General features: G+C 36.2%; 1 protein-coding gene across 1 annotated transcript; it reads left to right on the forward strand.

Annotated features, from left to right (window-relative positions):
* The first annotated feature begins 5,550 nt into the window (after positions 1–5,550).
* On the forward strand, positions 5,551–8,235 carry LOC108664955 (acyl-CoA Delta-9 desaturase-like). The gene has a single exon (XM_018151652.2). The coding sequence runs from the start codon at positions 5,685–5,687 to the stop codon at positions 6,732–6,734; it is 1,050 nt and encodes a 349-aa protein (XP_018007141.1). The 5' UTR covers positions 5,551–5,684; the 3' UTR covers positions 6,735–8,235.
* Positions 8,236–19,524: the final 11,289 nt, after the last annotated feature.

Here is a 19,524-nt window from a genome sequence, read left to right on the forward strand (position 1 = left end):
AATACCAAGTTTCCATTTTTCAAATCATAGTTGCTGGTAATAAGTGATAAACAGTGATTTAATATTTGGGTAGAATTTTAAATGTAGATAGCAAAAAAATAAATTACTCAATCTATTATCAACAATTCATTCTCACCACCAAAAAGAACACTGTTGAACCTCTCTGGCACTCCCAATCCTGACTGGAGTGATTTAAGATTTAGATAGAATTTTAATATAGACAGCATAAAAAGAAATTACTCAATCTATTATCAACAATTCATTCTCACCACCAAAAAGAACACTGTTGAACCTCTCTGGATCAACTGATTCATGCATTGTCTCCGACTTTTTGCAAGTCTGCTAAATTTCAGATCAATTGGACAGGTAGAGTGTGTAAAATATGGATTATAAGATTTGCAGTAGACAAAATTATTTTTAAATTTTTTTTAATATTGATATTTTTCTTTTAATTTTTAAAATGATTTATTCTGTCAATTGATTCATGCATAGTCTCCAATTTTACATAAGTGCGCAAAATTTCAGATCAACCAGACATGTAGAAGCATGTCAAATATTGATTATAAGATTTGTAGCAGACAGACAAACAAACAAGAAGTGAAGTTAAAGAGAGGTGTTGTAAAAATAGGCTCCTACTTTCTTTAGTGAAACTGACCTTCTCACAAATTTATTATCATTAGCACTGTCAGACTTTGAGTAAAATGTTAACTTGTAAGTTTCATGGGCTATGAAAATTATATTAACCCTCTACCATCATTAGTGACCAGAGCAATATTGGCACAAGCCTACTACCCAAAAAGAAAATGTTTTTGTGAGCCCAAAATGACTTGCACTGATGGTTGCCACCACATACAACTTTAAAATGCTCTCTGTTGCATACAAGCTTCCTCATGTTAAAATGTTCTCTGTTGCATACAAGCTTCCTCATGTTGCTACACTCAATAGTTTAAGTATAACGCTATAATTTAAGTTGAAAGTTATGTTCCTGGAGAAGAGTGACATTCGGCAGTAGAGGGTTAATGCATCATTTATAATCATTGTCAAAGTATCACACATTTGGGCAATAAGGGGAAAGGAATAATAATGTGGGTTACGTAGCACAATTGTCTGATCACTAATTTGACTGCAAATAAATTAATGAAACCACAAATGTGAGTACATAAAGATGAAGCTTCAAGCTGTCAAAGTGGCAAGATGCTGGAGCTGCACCAAATGAGATTTTATTTGCATCAAAGGTAAATGGGACCTTGTATTTTTTCTGCCTTATAGTTGGCATTCTATAAAATAACCATATATTCCAATTATACTTCACTTTACAGTCAACAAATACGACAAATTTTAAAACGCTTATTACGCTAGCATAGAATAGATACCACAAGTTAATATTTCATCTTTGAATTTGAATATAAATTAAATTAAAGCTACACCATTGATCATTGATTTATAAATTGATCAAGTCATTCAATTGATTGATCCCATCTTAAGTCTTAACTGCTGTAGTTTCAGTGCATGTACAAAAATTTAGTACCCCTGTACCCGAGTGCTGTGTCAGCCTGTTGGGAAAGTGAAATTTCCACTTGGGGTCTGTTCCCAGTCTGAAAGAGTACCTAGGTGCTCACTAGTTAGTAGTCACTACTCAGTACTCACTAGACACTAGTCAGTGAGTAGTAGCCCAGTCAGTGAAGTCACTACTCACTAGTAGAGTAGTACTTCACTACTTCTGAGTTAATTCAGAAAATACCTAACAATCTAACATAAGTGCTTATCACTAGCCTAATCAGAAGTTCAGTCTGTTCAGAACTCAATACAAAACTCAATCTAGTTAGATTCATGCAAACAGTAAATCAATCCACATAATTCCAATATTTGGCATGCTTTGGTCCATCTTCTTCTAATTATAATTCAGGGACCTTTGAAAACGCGTCTATGCACGCAGCCCGGGAGCCCCGCAGGATGATGCAGCCTGCGCCTGCAGGCGATGTAGCCCGAAACTGGCAGTCTGGCGGCACCGGCACCTGGAGTAACAGATACCAGATAGCACCTACAGGCTACAACTCTACAAGTTACAACTGCTACAAGCCCAAGGCTACAGCACAGCGCATAGGCTAACTGATGATAACTTTACTTGGTAAGATCACTAAGATTTGGCGCAGCACCGACGAAGGTATTAGCGCCATCACGTCACTCATAAGCTTTTCGTCGGCTCACTTGGCTACTGACTAGCGGCTGTCTAGCGCGGTAACGCCTGCCTAGCGGCAAAGGGCAAATGACATATCGTGGTCGTTGTCGTACGGAACGTGTCAAATCAATCCTCAATTATGTTCAAGATATATGAAAGTTGGAGGAAAACTCATCATTGAACTAGCCTAATGGTTGAATCTTAACCATTAAAAAACGATTTAAACAGCTATAAAAATATAAAACTACTTAACTGTAGGAATCATAGTAAGCTCTCGAATATGTAGGAGTCCGTACGAGAAGTTGTTTCAAATAAATTAATCATTTATTTATATAAAAAACATATCTATATCACTGAGATGAACAACTTGACCAAATAAGTTCTGCTCTTTGTCTTCATTGGAACGATAAGAAGAGCGTTTACAGATATTTTTAAAGAAATTTTCCACAGGAAGAATATACGTGACCCAAATTCAGCTTCTCATAAATATTAAACCGTGAATCAACATTAAATTTTACTGGTGCAAGACATCGAACTGTTCCTGATTACTTTTCTTGCCTTTGTCGATCTGCTTCATTGTCCATTGCGGTATTTCCGTATGCCTTCCATCGTCGTCCTTCCTAAATATTAACATAATAAATTACACGATCTCACTGGACAATGGGACTCTTTGTAGCCTATGTTATAGTAAAAACTCATATCAATGCACGCATAGGCTTCCTTTCAGAGGCGACTTGGCAAACATTTCGACACCAATCATGACCGAACCATTGTCGATACGCTGAACTTTTAACCCTTTCGTAACGGCAATGTGTTCTACAACTTTTTATTTGTATTTTTCTNTTCTTATTGCTGCATTTGATACCGTGCTTGATGTTTAGACGAAGCATCGTCATTCTGGACATAATTAACAATTTCTTTATTTATATGAAACTTGTAATAGCTCGGCACACCTTCAGCTGCCTGATGACCGTTTTTTTTTTTTTTTGTCGTGCTTAGTTTGTTATTGATGTGCGTTACGTAAACTGATTTTCTCAGTTACATAACTATCATATAATGGCAATTAAGTAAAGTGACTTTTATCAGTTACATAAGCAAGCAAATAATGACCTTCAGATAAAAACCATGGATACATTGACCTTTGGTCTGATATCCTCATGCCTCTTCAACCGGACCGAGTGACGCAAGATTCGTTTTGGCAGTTACCATGCGCAGCCAGGTATCGAGTGTATCAGTTACACGTGTTATGTATTGGTTTGTTGGTTTTATGTACCGCAATCTAGATGAGCAAGCGCGTCTCCAGCAACACAGACGATCATCTATAGCTGAATTCTGCATGCATGCGACGCCTGCGTGATTTATTCATATAGTCGGTGATCGAGACGTGTATTTTTGAACACACTTGTTCAGAGCTTCAGTCTTGGTGGTGCAATAGTTAGGTTTCATCAGATGATAAATAAAATTACAAAGCCTGATTAGCTGCTACCGCATGACAGGTTATACATAAGTAAATGGTTTCAATTTTGCGAGTTAGAAATTTCATCAGTTTGGAGAAGTTCGGTGCACAGTGCACACATCATAAGCAGAAGTGAATTATACATCTATTCACATCGACCAGTTGGAGGCTTCAGATTGGCGACCAAAAGACACGTGTGATGCCGAGAAGGAAAAAAATATCCTCAGCCTAAGTACTCCTATTAATCTATGCGAGTCTTAAAATAGCACACAGATATCATTCACCACGCCCTGCACATGTGATAAGCACGTGGAAACATTGTTTTTTGCATGCCATAAGTTCCACGGTTTTGAATTTGCATAATTCCGGTTCGATTCCTCATATTTTGATTTCTGTTGTTCTCTTTTGATTCCACTGTAACAAATTTCTATTTTTTCCTTTTGATTTCCCTGTAATGAATGTAAAATTTTTCCCCTTCGATTCCACTGTTTCCACTAAATTTCCACTTCGATTTACTGTTTCCAATAGAAATTTATTAAATTTCTATTTTCCCATATATACAACTTTATTTAGTTTCAGCTATACCATTTTGATTCTACTATGTACATTGAGGCAGCAACGGCGTCAACAACAGTCATTGTCCAGACCGATTATAGAAGAATTCTGTACATCCTCTACTAAATCTGGACTCTAGTAATTACATTTACCTCATATATATGTTCAAACTTAGAATTCCTAGCATCATATCGAACCCGGTGGAAGTCTAGTGGCTATTTCAAACTATCGTCAGTCATGAAAAGATCCGGTCAAATGACACGATATTAGATCTTCTGTGAACAAGGCACGAAAAGTAAGAAACGGCGACAGGCCACATCAGGCCTACACTGCAGCGCCGAGATCACTATGTTATGTTATGTTATGTAATGTTATGTTATGTTATGTTATGTTATGTTATAACATATGTTTGTGATGTATAACTGAATCAATGTGAATGTGCATCTAATTCTAAGACGGAGAGGTTCTCCACAAGCAAGCCATCATACAGGCAGTCAATCAACAAGAACTGTCTGACTGCAATTTATGGCATTTTAAATTTTTTAAATAATATATAAACTTTCCTGTAATACACATTTTTCTGTTTAAAGTAACACTCTCAAGCATACAGGATTCTGAGCAGTGTCTGGTGTCAGATTTGACTTTCTCGTCACGATTTCTCAGACTGAAAGTTCTCAGAAGCTTTGAACAAATAAATTATTAGGTGTCCGTCGCCATAAATGTCTCGAAAGCATAAAATGGCACCACAATACAGAATAATGGATGTACATAACATCTTACCTTCCAATACTTCCAGCTAAGAAAACCAGGATGGTCGGACTTTACTTATTAGATCATATGACGGCTTAGTTTTGTGTTGTAATTGCCTTCATTAACTAATCGACACGCATGTTGTCTTCATAAAATACCATTTCATATTATTGTATAGCTAAATTACATCGAGCATTATATTTACATCATGAATTGGCTAACAAACATCAAGCTACAAAGCTGAACTGACTCGTTTTTATATTAATTCCTGCGCGCGCGCACTTTTCTAAAATGCTGTTGCTGAGTTACAGTAATTGTAAATTTTTGATTGCTCAAGAAGAGAAAAAAATAGATTAAAAATGAATAAATAGGAGCGTGGATAATTGATTCGAAATCGTATTAATTTCGTACTAAAAATGAAAATTCGCTAGGTAGTTAGCACAGCAGTCAGACGTTATGAGAATATAAAGGGAGTAATCGGTCAGAATATGTTACCGCGACTAGCAACATATCACAGCGCCCACGAAAGCACTTGCCTGCGTTCACACAACACGCAAGTTTAGCCAAAGACCTGCAGGTGGATTCAGCGTTGCAGGCGGCATATAACGGCCGGCGAGCGACGCGCAGCCCAGTATGCACCGGCAAGTTGCAGAAGGAGGACGTGAATAAACTCATCTAGCAACTGTGATTGTGATATAGCCTACTCCTTGAACTTTAATTGGTGTATGCTAAAACGATTTCAAAATGCCACCTAATAACACACAAATGAGAGAGCGATTCATCATCGCAGATGATGATGACTTCGCGGACGAATTTCATATCCATGATTTGGAAGAGAGAGAGTTGAAATTTAGACCAAAAGAAATCTACAAAGATTTGGTAAACTTAGATTGGTCTCAGGTAGTGTGGAGAAATGTAATTTTGTTCACACTACTTCACGTGTATTTTGTTTACGGAATATACTTGGTCCTCTCGGGGCAGACTGCGTGGCAAACCGTTTGCTTCTCGGTCGTCTTGTACTGGTTTGGTGGACTCGGCATAACCATGGGATGCCACAGGCTATGGGCGCACAAATCCTACAAAGCCGTCTTTCCTGTGAGGTTTGTACTCATGATCATGCAGACGTTGGCCTTCCAAAACAGCATCTATGAATGGAGTCGTGATCACAGGGTGCACCACAAGTTTACTGAGACCGATGCTGATCCACACAATGCGAAACGAGGATTCTTCTTCGCTCACATGGGATGGTTGATGACTCGCAAGCATCCAGATGTCGTTCGTGGAGGCAAAACTCTCGACTTTTCTGATCTTATGGAAGATCCTTTAGTTGCATTCCAGCACAAATATTACCTACTCTTGGTTTTGCTTTGCTGCTTTGTAGGTCCGACTCTGATTCCCGTATTCCTCTGGAACGAACACTGGTTGACTGCACTTATGGTGTCTGGATTCATGCGATACACATTCGTTCTTCACTTCACCTGGACCGTGAACTCACTTGCACACTACGTCGGAACAAAACCATACGACAAAACCATGTATGCTACAGAAAATCCTCTTGTGGCTTACTTGGCAATGGGCGAAGGATGGCACAACTATCACCATGTCTTCCCCTACGACTATCGTGCGTCTGAATTCGGCGGTGCGTCTACTTCAAACCTGACTACCGGAGTCATCGAATTCCTGAGTAGATTCGGTTTCACGTATGATTTGAAAGCAGCGAGTGATAGTCTTATTCAAAAGCGGGTGCTTAGAACTGGTGATGCGACGAAGAGGCGTGTAATGAAAAATAAATAATTTCGTTCAAATATGGCTAGCTTTTATGACATTCGAAGATGCTGGATCGGGGAAACTGTACAGGTGAAACACATGATGAAGCATTTATCAATTGGCACCTCCTCTCTAATTCATATGATTGAATGTGTTTGGCGATAATTTTATCTATCGTGTCGCTGTATTCTGAATTTGTTCCATCTAAAATTTAAATCGTGCAAAATTTTACTGCTCTATTCGTACCTAAATGGTCTCAGTAATTTATCATTTACTTGTTATTGATAAGTACAGGTGATGGCGCCTCGTTCGATTTTTCTTTTTACTTTTTTAGAATAATTAATTCGGGTTAGACGTTGGTGGCAGACCTACCGTGATAACGAATACCTATACAAGATAAATAAATCTAAATTCTATTCGGAAATGTAAATATTCTACTATAAGAGCCATTGGTCCTCGTTGAGACTCCTTTATTGCTATTATTAATTACACTAAGCGGCTGTCGCTGTGTTGTTATGTACAATCTCATCTCTGGGTCACATTTCCGTTGCACTGTCAAAACCTATACTTTTACTCTATATTCTCTTCAAAATCACGGATTTGTAAATTGATTTTACATAGAATGCATTACAGTTTATTACTATTAGTAGGATTATATTACTATTAGTCGGATGTTTAACCTTATGATCTATATTTTGTTTACTAGGTATGACTGGTGGTGGTATACATATGGTCTTATCACAAGACCCTGCCTGACTCAGTTGACTGAGCTACGTCCTTTAAATATTGTTCATTTTAAGTTGAATACAGCTATAACATCGCTTTTTACAAATTTTCACGTTGTTTTGTTCTTCGCGAGACAAATATGCACCTATTTGTAAATTCGTTCATTGTTTTATAATCAGATTTATTAATGAAATATCCATGCGTATTTAGCTCCAGAAGAGCGGCACAAACTCGTTGGTTGATATGTAAGAACAAATTTATTCTAAAATTACCGTACTTTTTTCCTTTCTCTTTTAAGTAAAAGCTTCGTCCAACATCTGTTGCTATACTCACATTTCAAGTCATGCTAATCCGAGCCTCGAGTGCAACGCTCGGTGATATGGACGAACAACCTCTTAATGTGGAACCATAAATGGCAATGCCATTCAAACTCATTTCATTATTTCTAATTGTGCAATTCGTTTCTGTGCAATCGTAGAAAGTGCTCGTCTTGCCTATTTGTGAAGATGACATGCAAATCCTGACGTGCTGAACGTAGTGATGAGAGAAAGGGCTTCTGACTGAGCAGCGTCACATGGCGCCCTAGTTAATGATCGTATAGGATTTCCGACTTTACTTTGCTAATTTTATGTCATTTTTGCTATTATTCATAGATTTATACGTTGAGTTAAAGCGTCATATGTTAATAAAATTATTTTTCGTACTCACACGTTTTGTGAAGGGTAATTTTTATTCGTTGTAGTAGCATTTCCATCTTTCTGTGATTTGTTAAAATTGTAAAATTTAAATTAATGCAAGAAAATGTNTCTTTCTGTGATTTGTTAAAATTGTAAAATTTAAATTATTGCAGAAAATTTATCGTTAGTAAAATAACCATTTTTAAATCATGCGTATTCAAATATTGGCTTGGTGTGATTTTTTTTTTTGGAGTAGGAGTTGTAATTTTAGGTAATTTTCTCTCTGACAACCTTGGACTAGACGTTTTCTTTTATAATCAAACATTCGAATGTCACGCTCATTTTCTAACTGGAATCTTTGATGGGAAATGAAAGTGCTTGCCGCGTCATGAGGTTTAAAAACATGTTCGTCAGGAAATAACAATAGATGATGTATTATATAGCTCAAAGGCTAATATACAGGAAATTTAAATGGAGGATTGTATCGTTCGGGATTTGAATTTTGATAGAGGATTGTACCTGTTGCCGCAGTTGCGTGACGGTGGTGGTGGCCCAAGTCTTGAGTATATTTATTTTGGTGATCAGTTGAACAGGTGTCGTCAGTTTAATCAACGAGGTTCTCCTTGCTGCTCGACTTCTCGTTGACAACAGGTGGCAAGTTTTAAAGCTTCTAATTGTAAATATAGTGATTAATTCAATGCAGGCGCGTAAATTTTAGCGCGACGTTTACACTATATTATTTGAGATGTAATTGCTTGGAATTGGCGGCCTTGACTACATATTATTACTCCCGTTTTTCTCAAATCTTAGACTATGTCAAAAAAGATTAACACCCACGGAAATCAAACCTATTCATATTGCGTAGTTGTTGCTTTATCATGAGTTGTTTCTTCCTATCACCTTATGATAGTGTAGCTTGTTAAAGAGATTCACTCGTAGATACAAACATTCATTCTTTTACCTTAGTTCTTTGAACTTATCTATATGTACAACCTTCTTTAGTGGTGGTTACTGTATTCTACGTTTGGTGCGACGATACATGATTTTTTTTCATAACGGTAATATATAGTTGCACATATTTTATGGAGCTCGTGGCTGGATGTGTACAAACATGACTGCACTATGAACATGATTGAGAAATTTGACACTGTATATAGTATATATTATTGTAGTACCAAATTTGAGGGTTGCATTTATTATTTCATTGGGTAATTAAATATTTATCTTTAATTGATTCTTATTCATTAAAAAATTGCGACATTGGACCTGAACCATATTTGATGTAACATCATACTGTTAACTCTAAAAAACTGAGTAATTTTATATCTTTTTTTACATAATCGAGAAAAAGTATAAAAAGATGTTTCATCAAGTGAATGAAAGATTTTACGTATTTGGTTGAAACTATTGTGAGGCTGCATTACATTCGTGAAGCTAAGCTCTCTAAATTAGTGATTGGATTGTGATTTAATTAGTGATGGGATTGTGATTTAATTAGTGATGGGATTGTGATTTAATTAGTGATGGGATTGTGATTTTCTTAAAAATGTGGCTGTGGTATGTGAATTGGCTTGCTCACGTATTATAGTGATGCGAAAATTGGCTGTTATCTTTAATAAGATTTGCGAAGTTTCATAGAATGAGAATAAATACTTGATTAAACGATACACATCAGTAATTAATCTAGCGCTATTTTTAACTCAATTATAAGTATCCCAATATTTGTGAGAATTGGTTAATATATATCTTAAGCTGATGTATTCATATTATTATGCTTGTATCATTCACTAAATGCCAAGTGTTGTTTTTAACTGTTACTCGCGTTATTTGTTTGGAGAGGTCATCTTTATAAGTGTTGGTGCTCCATGAATACTTTAATCGATTTCATTTTCATATTTTATACATACTGTAATGAATTCTGGGTAGAATACAGATCGACAACTATCGCATTCTTCAAGCTAACTTTTGTGTTGTCTAAGCTTTAGTCGTATTCTAAATAAATTTTATTAACTTTTAGTCTGGTTATTCTTGCAAAACCTGTTACCGTATCTGCCTTTGATTTTCAATGAGATTAATGCACTGGATAACTTTTATTCTGAAGTTTTTCATGATAAATTCTAAGTAGGTACCTTTATAACTGAAGTTTTCATAAATTTCAAAGCATTGTTGTCCGTCCTTTAAAAACTTGAACAAATTTCTTTGCGAATAAGCTATTCAATAGCTTGAGCAATGACTTTGAACTTCATAATATAGGAATTTGATGTTATTGCTGTTCGATGTGTTTGCCCTTGTCGTTCACGATCAATGTTTCAGAAATGCACATATATATTTAAAACATGAGTTTTATCCACTCGTCTTTGGCTAGAGTTTCATTTCATGAGATCTTAGAAAGATAATGTTCTTGATGTGAACAGATTTTTGCAGTTAATTTCTCTGTGCGTGCACCAAATTAGTCCTTTGACTGACGTTTTTTCAATTGTTTTTGATGAATATATATTGTGAACGTTTTAGGTCCACATTCCTATTATATTATTCAGTTTTAGTATCTATATTTAACAGATATCTCTCATTGTGACGGAATCCAAGCAAGAAATCGCGTTGATTGTATCAGGATTGCCTGATTCGAATATATAAGTTCAATTATACTACAAAGCTCCAGTTGTTATAAATTACACATCGATGCTGTATTGTTAAAGCACAATATTGCACAATACTTGTAAGAAGCAAGCGATGAGATTTACTGAGAAGTAATTTCATTTTATTTCATTTTACATTAAATTCTTTCATTTTACATTTACTGCGAAGTTTAAAAATGAGATGTCTTTTCCTGCACTAGGAGTTTGATACAAGGTTCAAGTTGACTCAAAATTTACGGTGTCGGGAAACGCTCATGCAATAAAAATTGTTACTTATTTTATCGTTTTATGTAACGCTTAACTGATCACACAGCACAAGAGCATAGCGACCGATGGCTCTCTTCGTTACTCTACACTCAGAAAAAATGATGGGGTCATATTGTCTAAATAATGACACACTTTCTTACCCAGAGGACGAGCCGAAAAAGCATTGACACGCTCGTTTGCCGAGCTAAACTGGCTTATAATGACCCACATAAAGGCAAGAAGTGCATCGCTATTTGGACAATATTTTACTCGTTTTTTATTGAGTGTGCGTTTGGTTGCTCTTAGTTAAACGAGTTCTCGCATGGAGCTCCGGCTTCAGGATTATCTTGTGTAATTTTAATCTCGGGCTTGTCTTTTTATTCGAAGTCTATGCATATAAATAGTTCACTGTGGTTTGTGAGACATTAATATAGAAGGAAACGTTTCTTTTGGTTTTATTCACCTTGAACTTGTGAGGCATTTTAATTTATAAATGTTCGGTAAAATAAGTGGCGTTCTGCACGGCAGGACGATATTTATTGGCCTATATGCATGGTACACGAATATTCAGAACTCTATTTTTGTTATTTGTTGAATCTGAGCAGGTTAATAATCCAAATTAATCATTTATTTAAATAAAATTCTACTTACTATCTACAGTCAAATATATACATATGGCGGTATCATCAATTCAGTCAAAAACCACAATAAGATATGTTGAATGTTGTTTACCGACAATGAAGAGGTGACATGACTCAGCCAGAATGAATAAATCCACTTTATTTGACGAAGCCATAGCCGCCGTGGCCTTGAATTTTTTTACATAGATTTTTTTAAGGCTTGGGAAGGAAGGCCTGTTGCTCGCTCGGCATGAAGAACAGTAGACCAGTAAATAGTAAAGCCATTTTACCTTAGGGTAAAAAGTTGGCAATATGTCAAAATCCAGAAAAAAGTCGCCACAATTTTTGGGGACATTTCCCCAGAGCACATCGTATGAAATGGCGAAATTTTTATCTATAGGTTAGCATCAAATGAATTTTAATTCATGAATTATCATGAGGACATTATTTGATTTCCACAAAACCAATTTTACAATTTTTTAGATGAGCTGTGGTTTATCAGCTTATGTGTCTTCATAATAATAATAATAGTAAAGTTACTCTCAAATTCATTTTGCTACGTTTAGACTTGCAATTCATTGTAAATTGTTATTTTTATATCTTGTCAGATCGCTCGCCAACTAGATGTGGCCTTGAGCATAAAAATGATATTCATCAATATATTTTTTGCCGAACCGGAAAGTATTTTTAAAGGACTATATGAACATGACGTTTCGTGCTGGCTACTGGAACGAGCTGAAGACATTACATAAAACCAATACCCATTATATTATTATTTACAGAGGTGGGCAGTAGCGCGCTACATATGTAGCGGCCGCTACATTTAGAGCATGTAGCGGTAGCGGTAGCGCCGCTACATTTCAAAGTAGCGCTGCTCAGCTCTGATTATTTAGGATTAATTAACTTGTCGATTATACCAGTTCGTCAATAGACTAGATAAATGAACATTGACTAAGCATTATCAAATACAATGAGAAGTATCATCACCTAATAAAATCATATTAATAAAGAGTTTAACCTTTTGACAACATCAATGACAGTTGTCCTTGGAAGTTTGTAACTCATTAATGCAGTGAATATATAATGAATGCAAAGGGAGTTTCTATTCAACCCACGCAAATTCTATTTAAAATAACCAATTTTTAATTACGCTTAGTTAGTAAATACCTTAGTTAGTAAATGTTAACTAATACCTTAGTTAACTAATACCTTAGTTAACTAATACCTTAGTTAGTAAATGAGTTCTGAGTTCCTAACAGTTGCTGGGCAATTCATGGCTTCAAAAGAAAAAAAATAAACTTGACAAATGGGTCATTAAAAATATATTAATAATAATTTCTACAAGTCTCTTACTCCGATTATCCTTGGAAGTTTGTAATTCATTAATGCAGTGAATATATAATGAATGCAAAGGGAGTTTCTATTCAACCCACGCAAATTCTATTTAAAATAACCAATTTTTAATCACGCTTAGTTATTAAATACCTACGTATGAGTTCTGAGTTCCCAACAGCGGCTGTGCAATTCACGGCTTCAAAAGAAAAAAAAATAACCTTGAAAAATGGGTCATTAAAAATATATTAATAATAATTTTTACAAGTCTCTTACTCCGTTCGCGATGTTTAATTGAAAGAATAAATTTGCGTCATTGTGATGAAGAATACAAGATTTACTTTTTTTTAATGAGCCTGTTGAATAACGGAAAGTACGATACCGATGAGAACAGTTGAGTTGTGATAGCTGAAACTCCCGGATGTGTTAATAATTAAAAAAATATAACTCAGTACTCACTGCAGTGAGTGACAGAGAGCGCATTTTCTCGTTGACGAAAACTTGAGGTCACGGACGGACAGACAGACAGACGGACATGGCGAGCACAATAGTGCATTTTTTCCATAAATGAGAAAATCCGCTACAAAAACGAAATTCCTTGCATTGATTTTTCTGAATTCACTTGAACAAACTTTAAAGAACTACTTTTTAGGAATACACTATAGATTGTTAAGGGATATTGAAGGTTTAATACAGTATTATATGAATACAGCATAGATTATTGCAGATTTAAAGAGACATGATGAGATTAAATTTAAAATCATTTCTGATATCGAATATACTAAAGAGTATAATTGGAATAATGTAAATATATTTACGGATATTGTAGGTTAAAATACACTTGTATTTTCTAGCGTTACGTAACACCAGAGAACGGGAGGGAAGTTGACCGAAAAAGAAGCTGAAGCAGCTGTGCTTCTGCGGCCACATTGATCGAGTGAGCCACCGCCTCTCTGCTGCTGCTGCTGCTGCTGCTGCTGCTGCTGCTGCTGCTGCTGCTGCTGACTGTCTCACTTTTTACTATAACTTTACTCTAGCTTTTTATAACTATGACCAACAATATTCAAGTTGTCGCACTGAAACTTGACTCGATATTTTTCATGGGCATCAACAATTATTTTTTAGCGCATTTTCTCGTTTATGGAAAAAATGCACCAGTGTGCTCGCCATGTCCGTCTGTCCGTCCGTCTTTCTGTCCGTCCGTGACTTCACGTTTTCGTCGACGATAAAGTTCGCTCTCTGTCACTCACTGCAGTGAGTACTGAGTTATATTTTTGTTATTTCCATCAGTTCGTAGGTTGATCTCTCAGTGCAGTCATTCGTCACCTTTTTTTCCTGCAATCGTTGATGATGTTGAGGTTATAACTACATTACAGTTTCAACGAGGACAGCTTTAGTTGTTGCAAATAATAATTATCCTCCCACGAATATCACATTACAATTCACTTCTTTGGGGAACTTACAAATTTTCATTCATTTACCGTTTATCTTGAACCTAATACACCTTGTCTCACATCCGTTCAATCCGACCAATTTATTTATTTGATTTCCAGGCTGATTTTTATTTTCGGTTTTCTGTTTTAGCTTCTATTATCTGCGAACCAAAAGAAAGTTGTTCAAAATCGTCCTTCAAGGACGGAATTTCCATTCAAAGGAAATATATCGGTTTTCTGGAATATTCGAGCAGCTCTGTCTTGGCACCACCAATGCTAGAGGAAGAACGTGACTTGTCTTTAACGAGCGCAATGAACACGATGAAACAAACCCTTAGTCTTGTAGAAGTTTTTGTGGTTAAGTTATTTTATTAGTTTATTATTATTTTTTATTTCCGGCCAGCAATAGAGTTTATGAACACGTTGAATAACGCGATTTACTAAGTAGTTTAAGCTTTTAATTATGTGTTCAAATCGTACTTGGTATAAGGATCGAGAGGGAGCTTGTCCCGGATAACCTTTATTTAAGCTTTATAGAACTTTTATGGAGCTCTCAAGAAAACGAGTTTCTATGTAAAAACTTGTTTGGCCGATAAACGAGTAAATTCTTTGTCGTTAAATGCTTTTTGTATTTCTACAGGAACCTAATAGTACTCGCTTATAATTCAGTATCTATCATTAGGTTGTCTTATCTCTCATGTGCTGCTGGCAAAACTCATGGAAATATTTTCAAAAATTTCCATAATCAAATTTACTAGAGAACTCCAATAACTCTTTAAGACCGTCAAGTCTTGAGTATTTAGGTACTATTCGATCTTTTATCAGACTTCACTGAGAAGAATGAATGGGTCTTAATATCTAAATATGGACACACTTAACCACAGCACGATCAGACAGCGAACGTATTAATAATACTCTCTTTTGCCCGACCAAACTGGGTCAGAATGATCTACACAGAGGCAAAAATGCAAACAAACTGGGTCGGAATGAACTACAAAAAGGCAAAAAATGCATCGCTATTTGGGACAAAACCTCCCTTATTTCTCTGTGTGTTCAGAGGAACCGGTTAACGCTCTCAGGTCGTCAAACTCGCCGGCCCAACGGCAGTGTGGGCGCCGGCATAGCAACGCGATCGTCAAAATGTCGACCCTGCACGTGTGATGCGAGGGCGCTTGTATTTGCATTAATTCGTCTCATTTACACCTCCGGATTATTTTGTTATATATAAAAATCTTACACGTTGATAAATATTTAATTAAATTCTTTAATCTGACTGAACAATCAAAAATAGCAAAGCGGATTACGCCGTACAGCGGTAGCACGGCTGTACGTAGCCTTACAGAGCACAGCCGTACCTCGTACAGCTGTAGCACGGCTGTAAATAACTTTACAACACAGCTGCACCTCGTACAGCTGTAGCACAGCTGTACATAACTTTACAACAACACAGCCGTACCCCGTACAGCTGTAACACGGCTGTACATGACTTAACAACAACACAGCCGTACCTCGTACAGCTGTAGCACGGCTGTACATAACTTTACAACACAGCCGTACGCCACACAGCCATAACACAGCCGTATACACAGCACGTGACCGGCGGCTGCTGTTTTAAGCTGCACTGCCACAGCAGCTGCGTGGCCACTCAATATAGAAGCTTCCAGAGCAGCGGTCTGCAGCTGACCTCTATAGCCCGCGACAACAAACAGACTTTACTTTGCTTGTTTGTACTCGAAAAGAATTCAGTGCACGTGTTTAAAAACATATTTTTTTTCAAGATACATAATTAGGCACGGAATTTCTTACATCGCAATGTCAAGAGCGCTGGATATTCAACTCAAATTGGGAAATCGGCTCGTGGATCAAGATAATGGATAAATTGCAACGCTTGTTAGGCATTTTAGTCTCAAAAGATGTATTTCATCACATATTTCTATTTAACTATATACCGCTCAACTCTTTCGCGGGTAGGCAGAGATGTATGAAAAAATTCAAATTTTTCAGGTAGTGCAAGAAGATATGGCAAATGCTAAGATATACATACTGGAATGCATTTATGGAAATTTTGCACATCACATGAGTATATTGCATTAGTAGAATTTGTAAAATACGTCGCTCTACTAATGAGTATTACTATTATTTACACTTGATGGTGTCTTGTGTTGTATGTGTCATGTGTTGTATGTGTCATGTGTTGTATGTGTCATGTGTTGTATGTGTCATGTGTTGTATGTGTCATGTGCTGTGTGTGTCATGTGTAGTATGTTTCATGTGTTTTATGTGTCATGTGTTGTATGTGTCATATATGTTGTATATTCTTTTGCAAGTTGAATAGAAGTCCTATACACTTATGTCGAAAGACCAATATTCTTAGAATTGTGTAGCTTGTGACAAATTTTTTTTCAAACCAGTCTTGTATCATTAGTTTCAAATTGTACAATTTGTTAATTATCTATGTTATGTAAAAATGTGTGTTTTTTTTGTTTTTTTTTTAAGAAGTTTACTTGCATTTTCAGTGCAAAAAATTGTGTTAGAAGTATAATTGCTCATTTGTGAATACATATTAATGTAGAGATATAACTATTAATAGCTAGTATTGCGTATATTACTGTATATATTTACCGTCTACAGCTTTCCTATTAGTTCAAATAATGGAACTGTATCGCTATTGTCAAGGCGCAACTCGCCCATTGTGCCCATTAGTACAAGATTAGTTCTTATTTTGTATTCCTTTGATCATTTAAGAGTTATAGTTTATAGAGTAAGTGATAATATTGCATTGATTTACTGATAACACAACCTAGAACTCAAGCTGCCTAGAACTCAAGGAAGTTTCGGTGCCCATGGCAGCAAAATTAATTATTATTTTGTATTCTTTTGAAGCATTACAAGTTATAATTTATAGAGTAAGTGATAATATTGCATTGATTTTCTGATAACACAACAACCTAGAACTCAAGCTGCAGGTCAATTAATTGGGCTGGAAGTTTCGGTGCCATGGCAGGCCAATTGGTCTGGAAGTTTCGGTGCCATGGCAGCAAAATTATTCATAGACTGTTTATGCTGTTCACCAGTCAATGCTCTTTACTGCAGTCATGCTGCTCTTTAATTCAACTCAATCTCAGTCGGCATGACACCCTTGGGAGCAACCTTAACTCTTTTCAGATAGATTGATATTATTCCATTTATTTAATTCCATTTAAAAATCCATTTATTTAATTTCATCAAAAGAGTTTAAGCTATTCTTAGTTCACATAATTTATTATGAGGATGATAATCCTTATTTTTAGCAAATATTGAACATTTTTGCCGCTTTTAAAAGAGTTCAAATTTTTATTGGCCCCCTGAATAGCAACTAAAGTAAATCTTAGCTAATTATTACATGGATATAACACACACATTTCCGAAATACCAATAGAAGTAACGCAGAGTAGTATAGAAAGAATATCCCAGTGTATATCCATTCCCTTTACTTTTTCAGTTATGGCGTGCCGTGCTAGTAAAAATTATATAAGAATAGGCTGAATAGCTTTTACGAGCAGGCAGGTCTCTAGTGTTAAAGTTACAGCTCGCCCTGGTCGAAATTCGAACCCTGGTCCTGGTTCGCTGAAAAATTTTATTGGTTTGAATGTCAGAATTTACAGTATCTGATATTTCTAATCTCTTACCTTCTAGCATAATCCTACTTTCTGTCACGTTTATTTAAGTTCTCAATAAAAAAAAGCGTGTAGAAGTCAAATCATGGAGACATTACATTGATTTTACTTTACACTGCAAGGAAGAAGCAACACAACTTCTCGTGCTTAAGCACACATTAAATAAACCTACTGTGCATGTTGAAGAACTTCATTGTTCTCAATGAATCGAGTTGGAACTGCCCAGAGACTAATTTTCTTTCATCAAAGGTAAACTTTCTTCATCGTTAAGTGGTTCCTGCTGCTTGGTTGGCTGAAGGTCAGCAACGTAAAAGCTTTGTGCTTTGTTTTGCTCACGACTGTGCAGAGAAAGCTTAAGCAATTACCGTTGTTCAACTATGATAGTTCGTGCGTCCGCTTCCATAACGGCGATCAGTGCTGGTACAATAACGAATTGTTACGTTTGTCAGCCTATAATTGCCGGCTTTTCAAGCTAAATCCATCAATCATAAACAAGAAATCAGCCACTACGTATACTTTGACCGTTACGTATACTAGCGAGTTGTGATAGTACGGCGACAGCTAGACTGACCAACAGAAACTGTGTGGCAGTGTTATTTTCTGGACGTACTTTCTCTCTTTTACACGCTGCAATAAGGACACTGACAAATGTGTAAATCTTCAATGTTATTTAAGAACGTTTGTTTGAAATCATTCAACTGTGTGCAAGCTTAAATTTTTGAAGTAGAGCGTCTAGCTTAGTAGCAGGATCGAAGTACACATCGATTGTCGTTATCTGATGATGGGGCAATGTATCAGTGAATTTCAAGGGTTTAAAGATTGGAATATTCACAATTATTAGAAAATTTAAAACACATGGTTATTTATTCCAGAAGTTGACTCTGTATATCCGCATATTTTAAAATTAGACGCAAAATACTTTTGTCCATTGCAGAGAATTGTAGGCTTCAATCTGACTGTGCATGGTTTTTCTTGCGAGCTACCCAAACTTAGATTTAGATCCACTATCCTAGATACAGCGATCGATCTTGCCATGGCCATTATTTTGCATGTTCTAACAAGTTATTAGCGTCCATTAATCATTCAATTAATCGATTCGTTCTCTTCTTTACCTGCCTTCTGGGAAACGTTTCTAACAACAACAAGGGAATTAACGGCCGAGCGCCCGTGTCGATATTTCAGATGTTTTCCGATTATCCGTTTCGCTATCACGCCAATATTTGTAATTATTTTTTTATAATTACATGCCATTCAGTAATGAGATGTGTTGGTATCGTTTAATTACTGATCAAATTTCCAGTCGCTCCTGCCTGAAAGAGTTTAGAATGAAGCGGAATGAAGTGGACGAAAGCGTTGAGAGAAACCCATTCACTCATACATTATAATTATTATTTTTCATTTCAAGGACTTTATTTTTAGCGCATTTTCTCAGTTATGGAAAAATGCACTATTGTGCTCGCCGTGTCCCGTCCGTCTGTCCGTCAGTCTGTC

This window comes from Hyalella azteca, unplaced genomic scaffold (assembly GCF_000764305.2).
Source record: "Hyalella azteca isolate HAZT.00-mixed unplaced genomic scaffold, Hazt_2.0.2 contig17924, whole genome shotgun sequence".
Classification (NCBI taxonomy): Eukaryota; Metazoa; Arthropoda; class Malacostraca; order Amphipoda; family Hyalellidae; genus Hyalella; species Hyalella azteca.